The sequence below is a fragment of the Lampetra fluviatilis genome, chromosome 43 (assembly GCF_964198595.1).
Source record: "Lampetra fluviatilis chromosome 43, kcLamFluv1.1, whole genome shotgun sequence".
Lineage (NCBI taxonomy): Eukaryota > Metazoa > Chordata > Hyperoartia > Petromyzontiformes > Petromyzontidae > Lampetra > Lampetra fluviatilis.
In genome coordinates this window covers 5,031,816-5,046,880 of record NC_136317.1, presented here as the reverse complement: position 1 = coordinate 5,046,880, position 15,065 = coordinate 5,031,816, and the positions used below count along the sequence as shown (strand labels likewise).

At 48.7% G+C, this 15,065-nt stretch overlaps 1 protein-coding gene across 1 annotated transcript in view; it reads right to left on the bottom strand.

The window, feature by feature from the left end:
* The window catches only part of LOC144947046 (uncharacterized), a 60,505-nt gene that overhangs the window by 25,359 nt on the left and 20,081 nt on the right, over nucleotides 1-15,065 (bottom strand). The window contains exons 6-7 of the mRNA XM_078876190.1: nucleotides 2,739-2,975; nucleotides 835-977 (exon numbers count right to left, since the gene is read on the bottom strand). Coding sequence (XP_078732316.1) covers nucleotides 844-977; nucleotides 2,739-2,975 — 371 coding nt within the window. The 3' untranslated portion in view covers nucleotides 835-843. The remainder of the gene's footprint in view (nucleotides 1-834; nucleotides 978-2,738; nucleotides 2,976-15,065) is intronic.

The window sequence follows — 15,065 nt, the reverse complement described above, 5'->3', positions numbered from 1 at the left end:
GGCATAGAGGCAATAGAAGGAGAGCGGCAGTGCGGCGGGGGTAGTGCACCGCACTACAAATTCGGCGCCCGAGTTCCATTCCTGGCCAGGGCTAACATCTAACATCAGCTGTCAGTGATGTCTTCAACCCCGGTCCTGGACCTCCAAACAACCCCCCACTCGTGCCCCACCAGCCACACTGACCAGCATGGTGAAGTATGGTCAAACGATACCGACAAGCAATCACGGCGTAGTGAGTCCCTCGTCCAGCAATGGATTGACAGCGTGGGGTACACGTGCAGAAAAATTATCAATATTAATATTTAACCCATAACCATGGGTGATTCGTAGCTGCTCAATGTATAGCTCACGAGGGCAGTGTTACATTGGCTGCCCGTTTGTATAGTCCGTGCGTTTAGGAAGCGGGTGAACGCAACAGGCAATTTCGTCGGCATAAATGTACCCCGTGGCCTAACCCAAAAACAAGTATTGACCTAAAAGACGCATTGTCTGCTGATCTATTCTGTCACTTGTAATTCCTTTGTATGTTGTCCTTTGCATGTTGCATTTCTTTCGCACCATACGTAGCCAACCATGCCAATCGGAGGTGGGAGGTAGTAGTTAGCGCGCTGTGCTACGAACCTGGCGATCCCAATTTGATTCCCGCTCACGGTCATCCAGTAACGATAATATGAACCAGTCCTGGGACCTCCCCTAGGTCGACTCAGCCTCAAACATCGCCACTGTGTAGACAAAAGTGGACAGGTAGGCGCCGTGCCGACCACCCACACCCCTCGTGTGCTGTGCCGGCATTCAATGGTGCTTGCTAGCTAGCGCTTGCAAGGGCCGGCATACCTGGGTTCGCTAGGGCAGGGGTTGCGAGTGCGGCCTTCGTCTGCAGGGGTGGAGGTTCGACGAGGAGGCGGACGAGGGGAGCGGCCGAGGAGTGGACGCGACAGATGGTGGTCCCGCGATGTGACCCCTGACCCTCGACTCCGCTGTTTGGGTGGGGGCGACCAGAACGGCAACAAAGATGAGTCGGAGGGCGGTGGAGAGGGTTGGTGTTGGAGGGCATCATGGGGGGTGGGGTGGGGGCAGGCCTGGGGGGGGGGGAGGGGGGGTGGGGGGCATTCATGGTAATTGCGTGCACCCACTGGGTTTATAATCATATTAAAATACTGATTGTCAAGCCTTCTCCCATAGACCTTCTCTATTATTTAGCTTCAAGGCCTCGCAGCTCCTCGACTTGTATGCAAAAATGCCGCCGGTTTTATGAAAGGAGCTGCAAATCAGACATCTGTTTACCCCTCGGGGGTGGGGGGGGGTGCTCGTGTCAAAAGGTATTGTGTGTGTGTTTTTGTAAGAAATGCGATTGTGGACATTGGCCATTGTGCATATTGAGCGGGCAGCGGTTGGTATTGATGGACGCTCATCGGTCTCACTGGGGCTGCAGAGCTCTCTCCTCTGCCCAGGCTCGAAGCCTTCCCTCTCTGGGCAAAGAAGCGTTTGGGTTGCAGTTCTATATGGAAATTGCCCCGCAGAGTAGGCAAAGACACCTACTATTACATTGTTGTTGAACTTGTTTACCGGTAAATCTTCAGCTCTTTTTCAGGAGAGCACTGCGCTAAGTTTTTTTTTTCTCGCACCCGGGGTTGCTACGCATTTTCTCAATTCAGTAACGTACGGTGTGAATTGAGTTTTTTTTTTAATTGGGGCCATGACGCCAGCACTCAGGTGGCCTCCTCTCCTCCGAGCGACGTCACGGGGCCTTCAACGCGAGACCGAGGGCACGTATTTGACGGCCAATGCACCTGCAGCAGCAACCAGGGCGGCCCACCGGATTGGAACAATGAACCTTTGCGACGGGTGGCAGAGGCACTACCACGGGCGCGTCACCTACCAGAGCACCTCGGCAAAGATGAGGGGGCGGCGCTGCAGTTGCCTTCTCTCCCCACTGCTGGTGAAAAGGTCTCGAGTAGAGGGAGCTCGGGAGAGCCCCTCCAAGGAGTGTTTGGGCCTACCAATCGGCTAACTGTGGTGTTGTTTAACACGTTGGCTTTCGCGAACAATCTCATCCATAATGCAGTTTTTTGGGTTAGATCGCGTGAATACAGTGTGCTTCAAAAAGATGTTAACACTTCTGAGAATTTGCAACAATACCACAAGAAATGTGGAGACCATTCCAGGCATGTGTTGACAATGATGATACATTTGTTATCATGTTACAGTGTAGTATTATCCGTTCTTTTTCCATTAAAAACGATAGTCCCATACAAGGGTAAACAATTTTTCGAAGCACCCTGTTTATTAATGTGTCATTAAACCCACCACCACCCGACACAGCCAATTAGTTAGGTTTTTCACTCGCACCGTCATGAAGCTAGTTGTAATTACTGGCAAAACGTCGTACTCAGATTGTAAATGTTGTGGATTTGCTCTCCAACACACCGGTTAGTGCTGTACTAGTGACGAATTGGCACGTTCTGTTTACGTGACAAACCTTACTAATTGGCTGTGTTGGGTGGTGGTGGGTTTAACGACACACATTTATATTTACGTGACCGAACCCAAAAACCTCGATTATGGATATTGCTCGCGAAAGCCGACGTGTTGCTACGAAAGAAGTTCAACGTACATGAGATCACTCGCATCATTTATGATAATGTAGCTTGCTCATGTTGTTGATGTTGTTAAGGCGTGAATTGGCGGCCCACCGACCTTCCCTGGGCCCTAGTCCACCGGACGTTCAACTCCGTTACCTGTGCCAGCTGCCGGATCCGGGGACGGGTGAATGTTGCTGTTGTTGGCTCGCGAGTCGGCGGTTGTTGTCGTTGTCGTCGTCGTTGTGGCGGTGGCGGCGGCAGCTGCTGCTGTGACGACGGTGGTGACGGTGGCGGTGGCCGTGCTGTGGCGTCCGACGCCGGGCGTCCCCGTGCGGTACTCTATCTCCGCTCGCACGTTCCCGTTGAGCCGGTCGCAAATGTCTTCTACCGACGCTACGGCAAGGCACGGGCGCACGCGCGGGGTAAAAATAAAAAGAGAGAGAGATGAACATCGCAGGCGAGCGTGGACGATTGTCAAGCTGATTCTGCCAATGCCCAAAGCAGGCGATACAGCGGTCGATGCCGCTGGCGGTAGAGAATCAAACGGGGACGGCACTGGCACGAGGCGTTTCGAGTCGGTGTTGACCTTGTTGACCTTGGGGAGAAAGATTGAAGGTAAATTACAATTCTCTTCTTTTGATGGGTGCCCGAAAAACAGTTGTTTGTCGGGCACCACGGTGAGATCCACTCGCGTTATTTTGAGGCCCCTCTGCATTATTCACCTCTGTTCTGCTGAACTGAATGGACGTGAGTGTTCATGAATTAAACAAAGCTGCTTGGTGACACTGCGTCGCCAGTGGTGCATATGCACGAATAACAAAGTGGATCAACGCAGACCGTCAATAACACCGCGTCCGCTGAAGGAGCGCAGGCTCCAGTGTTCCACGATATTATTGTCATGAAATACCACGCACGTTTGACAAATATATATTATGACAAAAAATCCTCTTTGAGTGCCCATTGTAACGCGGTAAACACATACAATATATGCCAATTAGACGCAGATTTTTTTTATATATATTTGTATAAAAAGAGTTTGGCTACATACCACGGTCATAAGTGACACTGTGCATTCTCTTTGGTTTTTTCGTTAAAGTCACGTAGGTTAAAAAGGAAAACAAATACATTAAATCACGACGTTTTGGAGGCAACACAAGCCTCCGTCTTCAGGTGAAACAGTGATTTTAGCTGTGACGGTTCCACCTGAAGACCGAGGCTTGTGTCGCCTACGATACGTCGTGATTTAATGTATTTGTTTTCGGAAAAAACCAAAAGAGTATGGATCCTTGCATTCACGAACGCTTCAAATCTAGAACTGTGTGCATTGTACATCTCTGTCCGCGTTGCTTGAGAAATCACTGCGGAGTTCACACCAAGAGAGATGCGATTGTTATTTTTTTTAATTCTCAAGCGAACAAGTGAATTCGTTTCCTCTGCAAGAAAAAAAAACGAATGCGGAAACACTCCACCCAGGACGGTTAAATCCCCTCTCCCCCCTACTCATTCACCAACCCCATCATCTTAGTGTGCAAATGCCCCCCTGCCCCTTGCCTCCATGCCCCACCCCTCGCCCCACAAACCCCCCCCCCCCCCCCATTAATAATGCATTAACTGCATTTTAATTTAGGCCTTGACAAATTCCCAGCGGACTCTAAAGCACAGCAGCAGCAGAAGAAGAAAAAAAAATCCTAAAAAACAAATTGCCTGCGCCGTCATTCAACCGTGGCACTTATTCATTTGAAGCGTCTCCCAAGGAAGTGATTTTTCGGGACAGTTAGCGGTGCATCAGCACATTGTTGTGGGTGAGGGGTTTTGGATTGAAGCCCCCCCACCCCCCCATCACTCCACCCCACCACCCCCCCACTTTATCTATGGGGAGCCGCCTTTGCCAGGGATCCACGGTGGCGAGATGTTAAATCCCTCGCCTGGTATACAGGAGGTTGTGGGTTCGATCTCAACCCTGACGCCAGTATATTTGGAGTTTGCATGTTCTCCCCGTGGTTGCGTGGATTTTTCTCCGGGTCCTACGGTTTTCCCCTCCACATTTAGAATCAACAACAACGCGCGTTCAGAGTATATGGCTGCTATAAATGTCCGCGTGGTAAGCCACTTCGTTGAGCTATCATTTGTGGCCAAGTCGCTTCTGGCATAGAGCTACATAGCTCAGTGGGCCTTAGCTGGTAGAATAAAAAGTAGTGTAGTAAATAATTTAGTTTAGGTGCCGCTCGGCTGAGACTCGGAACGGCCGGGGTTTTTATAAAGAAGATATCTTAAAATGAGACGTTTTTGCAGCTTGGCGTGTTAATTCAATACCCGGGCATAACCCCGATCACTCCCACCGCGCTCAGGCAGTGAGTTTTCCAGATGCCTGGAATTCCTCGGTTTGCCGAAGACGTACAATTGTTCAGATTGTTATGCAACTCACAAGGTTAGATTTGTCGGTTGCATAATCTCTGCAGCACCGTAATTGTCTTCCACACCCGATGAATAAAAAACATTTATGGGGCCATTTACTTTCAGTGAAGTGGTTTTTATTTCATATCAAGCTCGATGCATTCACAATTTATTTTGTTCGTGGAATTTTTTTAGGGACACTCCGATGCGCTCTGTCTCTGGAAGGCCCTGGGGGGGAGGGGGTAGGGCCAGGAGGGAATTTCACCCTCAGGTCGTAGGTCATAGGTTGGCAACGCGCAGACCTGACCCCACTCCGCGGTTAGTCGTCCCTCCCAGGGTCTCGGGTTAAATATAGACAGGAAGTTGGCACTATGAGAACGGCTCTTTCGCATTATGACCCCCATATCCGAGCTGCGAGCATTTGCGCTGAACGTTAATTTACGAAAAGACGTGCAGAGCTGCCGACAGTGGCGTGATGGCGACCGACCGACCCCTCGGTTCGATATTTCCCGGCGTAGTTTTTTTTTAACGAACGGCTTCACCGCACTATGAGACATCTCCTTTACCAGTGGCAAAATATAGTGATAGGTTTTTACCCTTTCAACTGGTACAAAAACTGACACCTTTATACAAGGGATCATGTTTGCAATAACCACAACACAAGCCGTCAAAATGCAAACAAAAATAAACAACTCTGATAATGATATGCACTGTCCTTGAAGTTGATTGGTCCACACCCGAGACAGCTTTTCTTAGAGCCTAGTTTCCATTGGTGTTGGACCAGATGATGCCTTGTATAAAGGTGTCAGTTTTTGTACCAGTTGAAAGGGTAAAAACCTATTACAATATTTTGCTACTGGTAAAGGAGGTCTCATAGTGTAAATGCTTACCCCGAGCTCTCAATACTCTGATAGTGCGCTGTTTTTGAGTTGTACGCCTTTTGGCGTCATCTGGTCCAACACCAATGGAGACTAGGCTCTAAGAAAAGCTGTCTCGGGTGTGGACCAATCAACTTCAAGGACAGTGCATATCATTATCATTATCAGAGTTGTTTCTTTTTGTTTGCATTTTGACTGCTTGTGTTGTGGTTATTGCAACCATGATGCCTTGTATAAAGGTGTCAGTTTTTGTACAAGTTTAAAGGGTAAAAATCTATCACTAGGCTTCACCGCAGTTGTGTCGGTCGGCGTATCGCGCGTGGTGCGGTAAAGTGTGGGTAACTCCACAATACAGGTGTTTTTGGTGGGTTAGGTCATCTAATGAAGCTAGTTGTAATTCGTTGCAATTACTGGCGAAACGTCGTACTCAGATTGTAAATGTTGTGGCTTGTCTCTCCAACACACCGGTGTTGCTGTACCAGTACAGCGAGTTTAACGACACATTTATATATTTACGCGATATAAAACCAAAACAAACCCTGTATTATGGATGATATTGGTCGCAAAAGCCTACGTGTTAGTGTGGGCACTACCACCTCTTTCAAGACATCTTGCCAGCATGGGAGGGTTGGCTAAAATATCCTCCCATGTCGAGGAGCTGTCTAAAATGTCCCTCCGGTGGAGTACCTTCCACCAGCAGTGGCATGAGCCTGTACTTGCAGTGCTGCGCCTTACAAATACGCGTATTCACACGTAAACGCAATCACAGAGCACGTCCTCAGGTGTAACGTGGTTTGCAAAACCAGGTGCACGTCGGGAAAAGGTCTGCATAGCGACAAACGCAAAGAATGCATCGTATGACCCAGAAATGTGAATCACCGCGCCACTGTTAAGATTTTCCATTGTGCGCTGCCGCGTTGGTTACTTTCGTGAATTTTCGTAAGCAAGCAGCAATTAAGCCTCTCACGGCCCGTTTACAAGAAGAGACCGCCGTTTGTTGAGAATTCAGACGTTAGGCAACGGCTAGCTCACGCAACCGTGCTCGCACGCTAAGCGCACTTGAGATTATTTATTATGAAACTTTTTTTTTATCACTGAAGGATTCGTCTGTTAATCAACAGCTCCCTGTCAAGTAAACATGGGACGTTGCTCCGATATTGTGCCGACGTCGGTCAAACGTTGTGCCGACATTGTGCCAACGTTGGTTCCATTGTTCTAACCGTATGCCGCAGTTGCCCCAAAGTTCGCATGTTTACTCAGGTAATAAATAGGTAACCGTTCATAATACGCAAATTTAAAACTGTACGGTACATCGTTAACCGTAATTTTCGTTGTAATGTCATTCTAATCAGGTCCCCATAGTGTAAAGCAGTGTCGTATTATCCAAGAGGCCACAGTAGGCACTGTGTCGAGGGTCTACGAAAACTAAAGGGCGTAAGAGAAAATATTTTGACCATGTTTTTGTTTTTTTGCATGTATGTATGATAAAAAAAAACACTTGAATAAATATATTTACATAGCAAGGCTAGGCACAGAGTGTATATACAAATAGGCAGAGTAATGGCAATCGTTTTTTTTTCATAATGTGAGAGAAATTAAACCCTGGAGATGAACTTTTAGAGATTTTTTTCATTGCAAAATTAGCAAATAACATCTTCAAATTATGTTTTTCGCACAATCAAGCGGGTGACGGCGGCGGTAGTAGTAGCATGGGCAAGCAGTGCCAACTGTATAAAGTTATCGCTGAAGGCTCACAAAACAGAAGTGTCTAAGGGCCTACAAGGACCTTAATCCGGCCTTGGTGTAAAGTGGCAGTCCAACTCTTTATCCCAACTGTCTGTCTGGCAGCAAGCGTGACTCGCTTCGTTTCTACTTGTATTAAACGGAACAAACAATGCCGAACGACAAATGCCCTCTCGCCCCCCCCCTATAGTAGAAAGCCACTGGGAGCTATTCACTTTTAAATCAAGGTTTCACAACTCATTTAGAAAGAACTGTTTTTTTGTTCAGTTCTGTTGTTCCCTTTCCCCCGTGCCTCCCGATGAGCACGGTTGGATAGTGCGGTGCGAAAGAAGTTCAGTGTACATGCGTAGTCCATGGATCCTGGGCCTGAGCAAGTAATTGCAGGGCTGCACCTTTAACCATCTCATGGCACACGTGTTCATAACAAGAAAACATTCGTCTAAAAAAACACACACAAATATAGGAAGGATGAAGACGGACGCTTGTGTTGCGACCGAAACGTCGTGTTTTCTATTCGTTTATTATTTTTTCTATCTACGTGACTTCCCCCGAAAGAACCAGAGAGTATGGAGTCCTGCAGTCACGAAAGCTTCAAATCAAGATAGGAAGGATGTGTTATCGTCTGCTTATGTATGAATTGTATTGAACCTCTTGACATCGGTAGTATTGCCGGAGAGGGTAAAAAGCCCGTTCTTCGTTTTCATTCTGTTGTTGAAGTTTGCGCTCTGCACGCAGAGGGCAGCAGCTGCTCCCTCGATCGTGTCTCAAATTCCGTGGTCTGTGCAAGACCTCCGATTGGCACTGTCGGCTACGTAACGGTGCAAAAGAAGTTTAACACACTATGAGACCTCCTTTACCAGTAGCAAAATATCGTAATAGGTTTTTACCCTTTCATCTGGTACACAAACTGACACCTTTATACAAGGGGTCATGTTTGCAATAACCACAAGACAAGCAGTCAAAATGCAAACAAAAAGAAACAAGATTGTTACCTATAAAAGCCGCACTGCAAGGAACTGGAGCACCTGGATAACCCACTTAGTATGCCAGGGTGTACCACTAGAAACTCTGCACAGATGGATTCAATCAACACACTCAACCACAGAGCTTGGAGCAAATATATCTGGGGTACCGTGGTGGCGAGATGTTAACTCCCTCGCCTGGTATTCATGGAGGTGGTGGGTTCGATCCAGACCCTGACTCCTGCTGTATATTTGTAGTTTGAGTGTCTCTCTCTCCCCGTGGTTGTGTGAATTCTTCTCCGGGTCCTCCGTTCCCCCCCCCCCCCCCCCCCATATTTAGAAACACGCGTTTAGAGTATTTGGCTGCTATACATTTCCATATGAGAAGCCACTTCGTTGAGCTAGCATTAGCGGGCAGGTCACGTCTGAAAAAGAGCAATAAAGCTGAGTGGGCCTTAGCTGGTAGAATAAAACAAAATTGTCAAACAGTTTAATCTGCGGAGCGCACCTGGTTTAACGATCATAGATTTTTGGTAAGATCTCAGAAGTCGACAGAAGTGTCGTACGCCCTCCTCCGCACCTATCGCTATGCTGCCACCCCCTGGCACCTCACCGCCCTCGCAGCCGCACGCCTACAACGCCCGGTAGGCGCTGGTGGGTCACACGACTGCGCGCTACCCCCAGGCTTCAACCTCCTGAGCTATACAACCAAGAGCTAAACATTGTTTTTATAAAGTCACGTAGAATGAAAATAATAAAATAATAAAAATAAAACATTCTAAAATAATATTATTTTATTATTTCCATTCTACGTGACTTTACCGAAAGAACCAAGAAGATGAATCCCTGCAGTCACGAAAGCTTTAAATCGAAAAATATTGTTTTTGTATTCTAGATTTGAAGCTTTCGTGACTGCAAGGATCCATACTCTTAGTTTTTCGGTAAAGTCACGTAGGTAAAAAAATGAAATTAAAATGAATAAAAATAAAATTATTAAAAATCACGACGTTTCGGAGGCAACACAAGTCTCCATCATCAGGTGGGACCGTCACAGCTAGATTTACTAATCTTGATTTACTAATCTAGCCGTGACGATTTACTAATCTAGCTGTGACGGTCCCACCTGATGACGGAGACTTGTGTTGCCTCCGAAACGTCGTGATTTATTATTATTTTATTTTTTATAAATTTTAATTTAAAAAATTTTACCTACGTGACTTTACCGCTAAAAAAACTAAGAGTATTGTTTTTGTATTTTACCAGGTAAGAAGGCCCACTTAGCAATATCAGCGACGGTGGGGCGGGGAGGGCCATTGGCACGTGGGGCACCGCGTGCGTGCGGAGCGGCGTTGGGCCACAAAATCCCGAGCCGCGTGACCTCCGGGCCCTTGAGGGAGAGCGGTTAGCGCCACCCGAGTTCGATTCCCGCTCGCAGCCACCAACAGCGGCAAGGGTTATCTCCACCCGCTCATGGGCCTCCCCCTAGGATCAACTCGAGCCGAAAAAATCTGTACCTGGCGCGGTGTGTAAACATCGCCACCGCTGTTGGCCACCCGCCCCCACGTGTGCCGTGCCGGACTTCATAGGTGCTCTCAAACAGCATTTGCTCCAACAGTCTGTCGTGGCTATACGGGGGATCTTTGTCTTTGTGGGGGGTGGGGGGGGCATCAGCACCGTCGGCCAAGCAGGTTCGGTTGAAGCTGTCGTGTTGTTTACGCGTCGTTTTAAACTCATAGGGCAGCTTACTTTGCGATGCTTAATTTAGTGGTTAAACGACGGTGCCGCAAGTGGCTACGGTTCATGGTTGAAATTACTTTTTATTTTTCTCTTCTTGGTTCTTTCGGTAAAGTCACCAAGAAATGTCCGTGAGAGGTTTGGCGGTGGTGGTGGGGGGGGGCTGCTGGGTGAGTGGACAGGTAGCTGTGGGGAGCAGCAGTGCAGCGGCTAGTTTGTGTGTGTATGTCTGTGTGTGTCTGTGTGTACCTGTGTGTGTGTGTCTGTGTCTGTGTGTACCTGTGTGTGTCTGTGTGTACCTGTGTGTGTGTCTGTGTGTACCTGTGTGTGTGTCTGTGTGTACCTGTGTGTGTGTCTGTGTGTACCTGTGTGTCTGTGTGTACCTGTGTATGTGTCTGTGTGTACCTGTGTGTGTGTCTGTGTGTACCTGTGTATGTGTCTGTGTGTACCTGTGTGTGTGTCTGTGTGTACCTGTGTGTGTGTCTGTGTGTACCTGTGTGTGTGTCTGTGTGTACCTGTGTGTCTGTGTGTACCTGTGTATGTGTCTGTGTGTACCTGTGTATGTGTCTGTGTGTACCTGTGTGTGTGTCTGTGTGTACCTGTGTGTGTGTCTGTGTGTACCTGTGTGTCTGTGTGTACCTGTGTATGTGTCTGTGTGTACCTGTGTATGTGTCTGTGTGTACCTGTGTGTGTGTCTGTGTGTACCTGTGTGTGTGTCTGTGTGTACCTGTGTGTGTCTGTGTGTACCTGTGTATGTGTCTGTGTGTACCTGTGTGTGTGTCTGTGTGTACCTGTGTATGTGTCTGTGTGTACCTGTGTGTGTCTGTGTGTACCTGTGTATGTGTCTGTGTGTACCTGTGTGTGTGTCTGTGTGTACCTGTGTGTGTGTCTGTGTGTACCTGTGTGTGTGTCTGTGTGTACCTGTGTGTGTCTGTGTGTACCTGTGTATGTGTCTGTGTGTACCTGTGTGTGTGTCTGTGTGTACCTGTGTGTGTGTCTGTGTGTACCTGTGTGTGTGTCTGTGTGTACCTGTGTGTGTGTCTGTGTGTACCTGTGTATGTGTCTGTGTGTACCTGTGTGTGTGTCTGTGTGTACCTGTGTGTGTGTCTGTGTGTACCTGTGTATGTGTCTGTGTGTACCTGTGTGTGTGTCTGCGTGTACCTGTGTATGTGTCTGTGTGTACCTGTGTGTGTGTCTGTGTGTACCTGTGTGTGTCTGTGTGTACCTGTGTATGTGTCTGTGTGTACCTGTGTGTGTCTGTGTACGGCTAACACCAGTGACGATTATCTGAACCGGTCCTGGGCCTCCCCTAGGTCGACTCAGCCTCAAATGAGTACCTGGTGCGGTGTGTAAACATCGCCACTGGGGAGACAAAGGCGGTCGGGCGTGGTGCTGGCCACCCACCCCCTCGTGTACCGTTCCGGCCTTCATAGGTGCTCGCTAACAGCACTTGCCCCTACAGTCTGTTAAGGCTATACGGGGGATCTTTGTGTCTGTGTGTACCTGTGTATGTGTCTGTGTGTACCTGTGTGTGTGTCTGTGTGTACCTGTGTGTGTGTCTGTGTGTACCTGTGTGTGTCTGTGTGTACCTGTGTGTGTGTCTGTGTGTACCTGTGTGTGTGTCTGTGTGTACCTGTGTGTGTCTGTGTGTACCTGTGTGTGTGTCTGTGTGTACCTGTGTGTGTGTCTGTGTGTACCTGTGTGTGTCTGTGTGTACCTGTGTGTGTGTCTGTGTGTACCTGTGTATGTGTCTGTGTGTACCTGTGTGTGTGTCTGTGTGTACCTGTGTGTGTGTCTGTGTGTACCTGTGTGTGTGTCTGTGTGTACCTGTGTGTGTGTCTGTGTGTACCTGTGTATGTGTCTGTGTGTACCTGTGTGTGTCTGTGTGTACCTGTGTATGTGTCTGCGTGTACCTGTGTATGTGTCTGTGTGTACCTGTGTGTGTGTCTGTGTGTACCTGTGTGTGTGTCTGTGTGTACCTGTGTGTCTGTGTGTACCTGTGTATGTGTCTGTGTGTACCTGTGTGTGTCTGTGTGTACCTGTGTGTGTGTCTGTGTGTACCTGTGTGTGTGTCTGTGTGTACCTGTGTATGTGTCTGTGTGTACCTGTGTGTGTGTCTGTGTGTACCTGTGTGTGTGTCTGTGTGTACCTGTGTGTGTGTCTGTGTGTACCTGTGTGTCTGTGTGTACCTGTGTATGTGTCTGTGTGTACCTGTGTGTGTGTCTGTGTGTACCTGTGTGTGTGTCTGTGTGTACCTGTGTGTGTATGGAGCCGTCCATAAATGACGTCACGCGATTTTGGACGTTTTTTGACCCCCCCCCTCTCGTCACACGGCGTCACGTATTCAATGTGGCGCTGATGTTGTAGGAGAAAACATTATATAAAAAAAAAAGTATATTTAATTAAGTAGAACGTGTTGTCTATATTTATTTAAAGTTGCGCATTTTGATGTGACGTCACATTTCTCAAACCCCCCTCCCTCGTCACACATCGTCACAAATGTCTGACCCCCCCCCCCCCCCTATGTTGCGTACGTGTGTGTCAGTGTGTTTGTCTGTCTGTGTGTGTCTGTGTGTCTTTGTCTATCTGTGTGTGTCTGTGACGATTATCTGAACCGGTCCTGGGCCTCCCCTAGGTCGACTCAGCCTCAAATGAGTACCTGGTGCGATGTGTAAATATCGCCACTAGGGAGACAAAGGCGGCCGGGCGTGGTGTTGGCCACCCACCCCCTCGTGTGCCGTGCCGGCCTTCATAGGTGCTCGCTAACAGCACTTGCCCTTAAAGTCTGTTACAGGTTATACGGGGGGCGGGGGGGGAGATGGGCAGGTGTTGTGATAAATAGACAAGTGGGTATAGATTGGTATATTGGGTGGGTGGGTTGGTAAGGAGGTGGATGGGTAAGTCGCTAGGCACAAGGTGCATTACACACAGCTCGTCTCCGTTATATAACCGTCTCAGCGCATGCAAAAATGAACGTTATTTTCTTCACGCAACCCACTAGGCCCCCAGAGCCTTTTGGGAGTGCATCACTTCAGCGGGGTTGATCAAGCACGAGCAAACCTTGGCCCACTTTCGGCATTCGGTGCCTCGCCACGCCATGCAGCGCCGCTCTTAACTCACTTCTCGTTTCATCCACTGTCTCCTTGAACCGTGGCTCTTCCTCACCCCCGTCACGGTTGGCACCCCCCCTCCCCCCCAGGGTTTTGCGCTGAGTCCTCTCCTGTTCTCCCTCTAGACGTGTCCCCCCCCCCGCCCCCCCTCGAGCCTGTCCTTTCTTTTTAAATCCTTTATATTAAGTTCACTTGCTTGCACGCTTACGACCGTGCAAATCTTTCGGTCGTGTTTTAACCCACTTCCCGTGATCCAATCGAGCTGACATTTTGCACACAGACTCGTTGTGCGTGACAATTGATTTTCGTGAAAAATTTTTTTCCAAATTTTACACTTTTTAGGAAACAAAAAAGTATATTTAATTACCAATTGCTTAATGGTGGCAGGCAATCATCTGACCCATAGGTGGCAGCCATCTCAAGCCAGAGGACGAGAGGACTCTAGCCGCCACGCATATAAAGGATTTATAGTGAAAAACTTTTTTTTTACGGGTTAATTTTTTTCAATCTCTCGTATCACCCATTTGCCGACGACACTCAAATCGTCTTTTCCTTCAAGGCTCTTACCCCCGACCTTCGCGACCGCATCTCATCCTGCCTAATGGCCATCCAAGCATGGATGACACAACATTTATTCTCCCTTAACCCTTCCAAAAGCACCGTGGCTCTACTTTTCTCGCTTTCCCCCTCTCTTCCTCCTCCTCCTCCTAACCCCTCCAAATCTTTCCCTCCGCTCAGTCCAACTCGGATCGCTTCCGTCCAAATTCTTGGCGTCACCTCTTGATTCCTCATTTCCCTTCACGTCCCGCATCGCCAACGCCACTCGCACGTTGCCGCTATCATCTTCTCCTCATTGCCATCACCGCCGCCAAACTTCTTGTGCACTCCCCTGAGTCTTCACTCGTCTGGATTATTGCAACTCGCACCTGGTCGGTCTCCCTGCCAACGCCCTCGCCCCTCGACAACAAATCCAAAACTCGCACCCCGCCATCTTAAACCTCCCCCCGTCAGCACCCATTGCTCCCCACGCCTTCAACAACTTCACCGGCTTCCTATCTATCACCGCTACCTGTTTTAAAGACTCGCCTTAGCTTTCAAAGCTTTGCATGGACTGCCTCCCCCCGCTTCCCCTTACCTGCCTTCTCTAATTTCCTTATATGTCCCATCATGCCCTGCTCACGTCACAGGCTGCCTATCTTCTTCCTGTCCCTCCTCCACCCTACGCCCAGTCTCGCTTTCACTCCTTCTCTCCGCTTGCCCCCTTACACTGGAACCAACTCCAACTCCACATCCGACTCCACCCACCCCCCTCGCTTTCCTCTTCTTGCACTGCCATCAGGTCCTCCTATCTCTCTTCTCTACCTCGCCGTATCCCTTCATCTTCCGCCACCCCTACCAGCACCACCCAACGCCCCTGATTCCTCCACCTCGCTCCCTCCGCCCTAGTCACTACCCCGATCCCCATCCCTTATCTTGCCATTTTGTGCTGTAGTCAGCGAGCATTGTTAAGCGCCTTGGTGAAAGGCACTTTATAAATACAAAGTAGAACAGAGTGAGGCTTGTTTGAATCATTGCTGGTGAACGGCCAGACCTTTATAGCCAAGGAATCCTCTCTTTGAGATGCGGGGTTCTAGTTTGATACAATAATATACAACAAGCAAA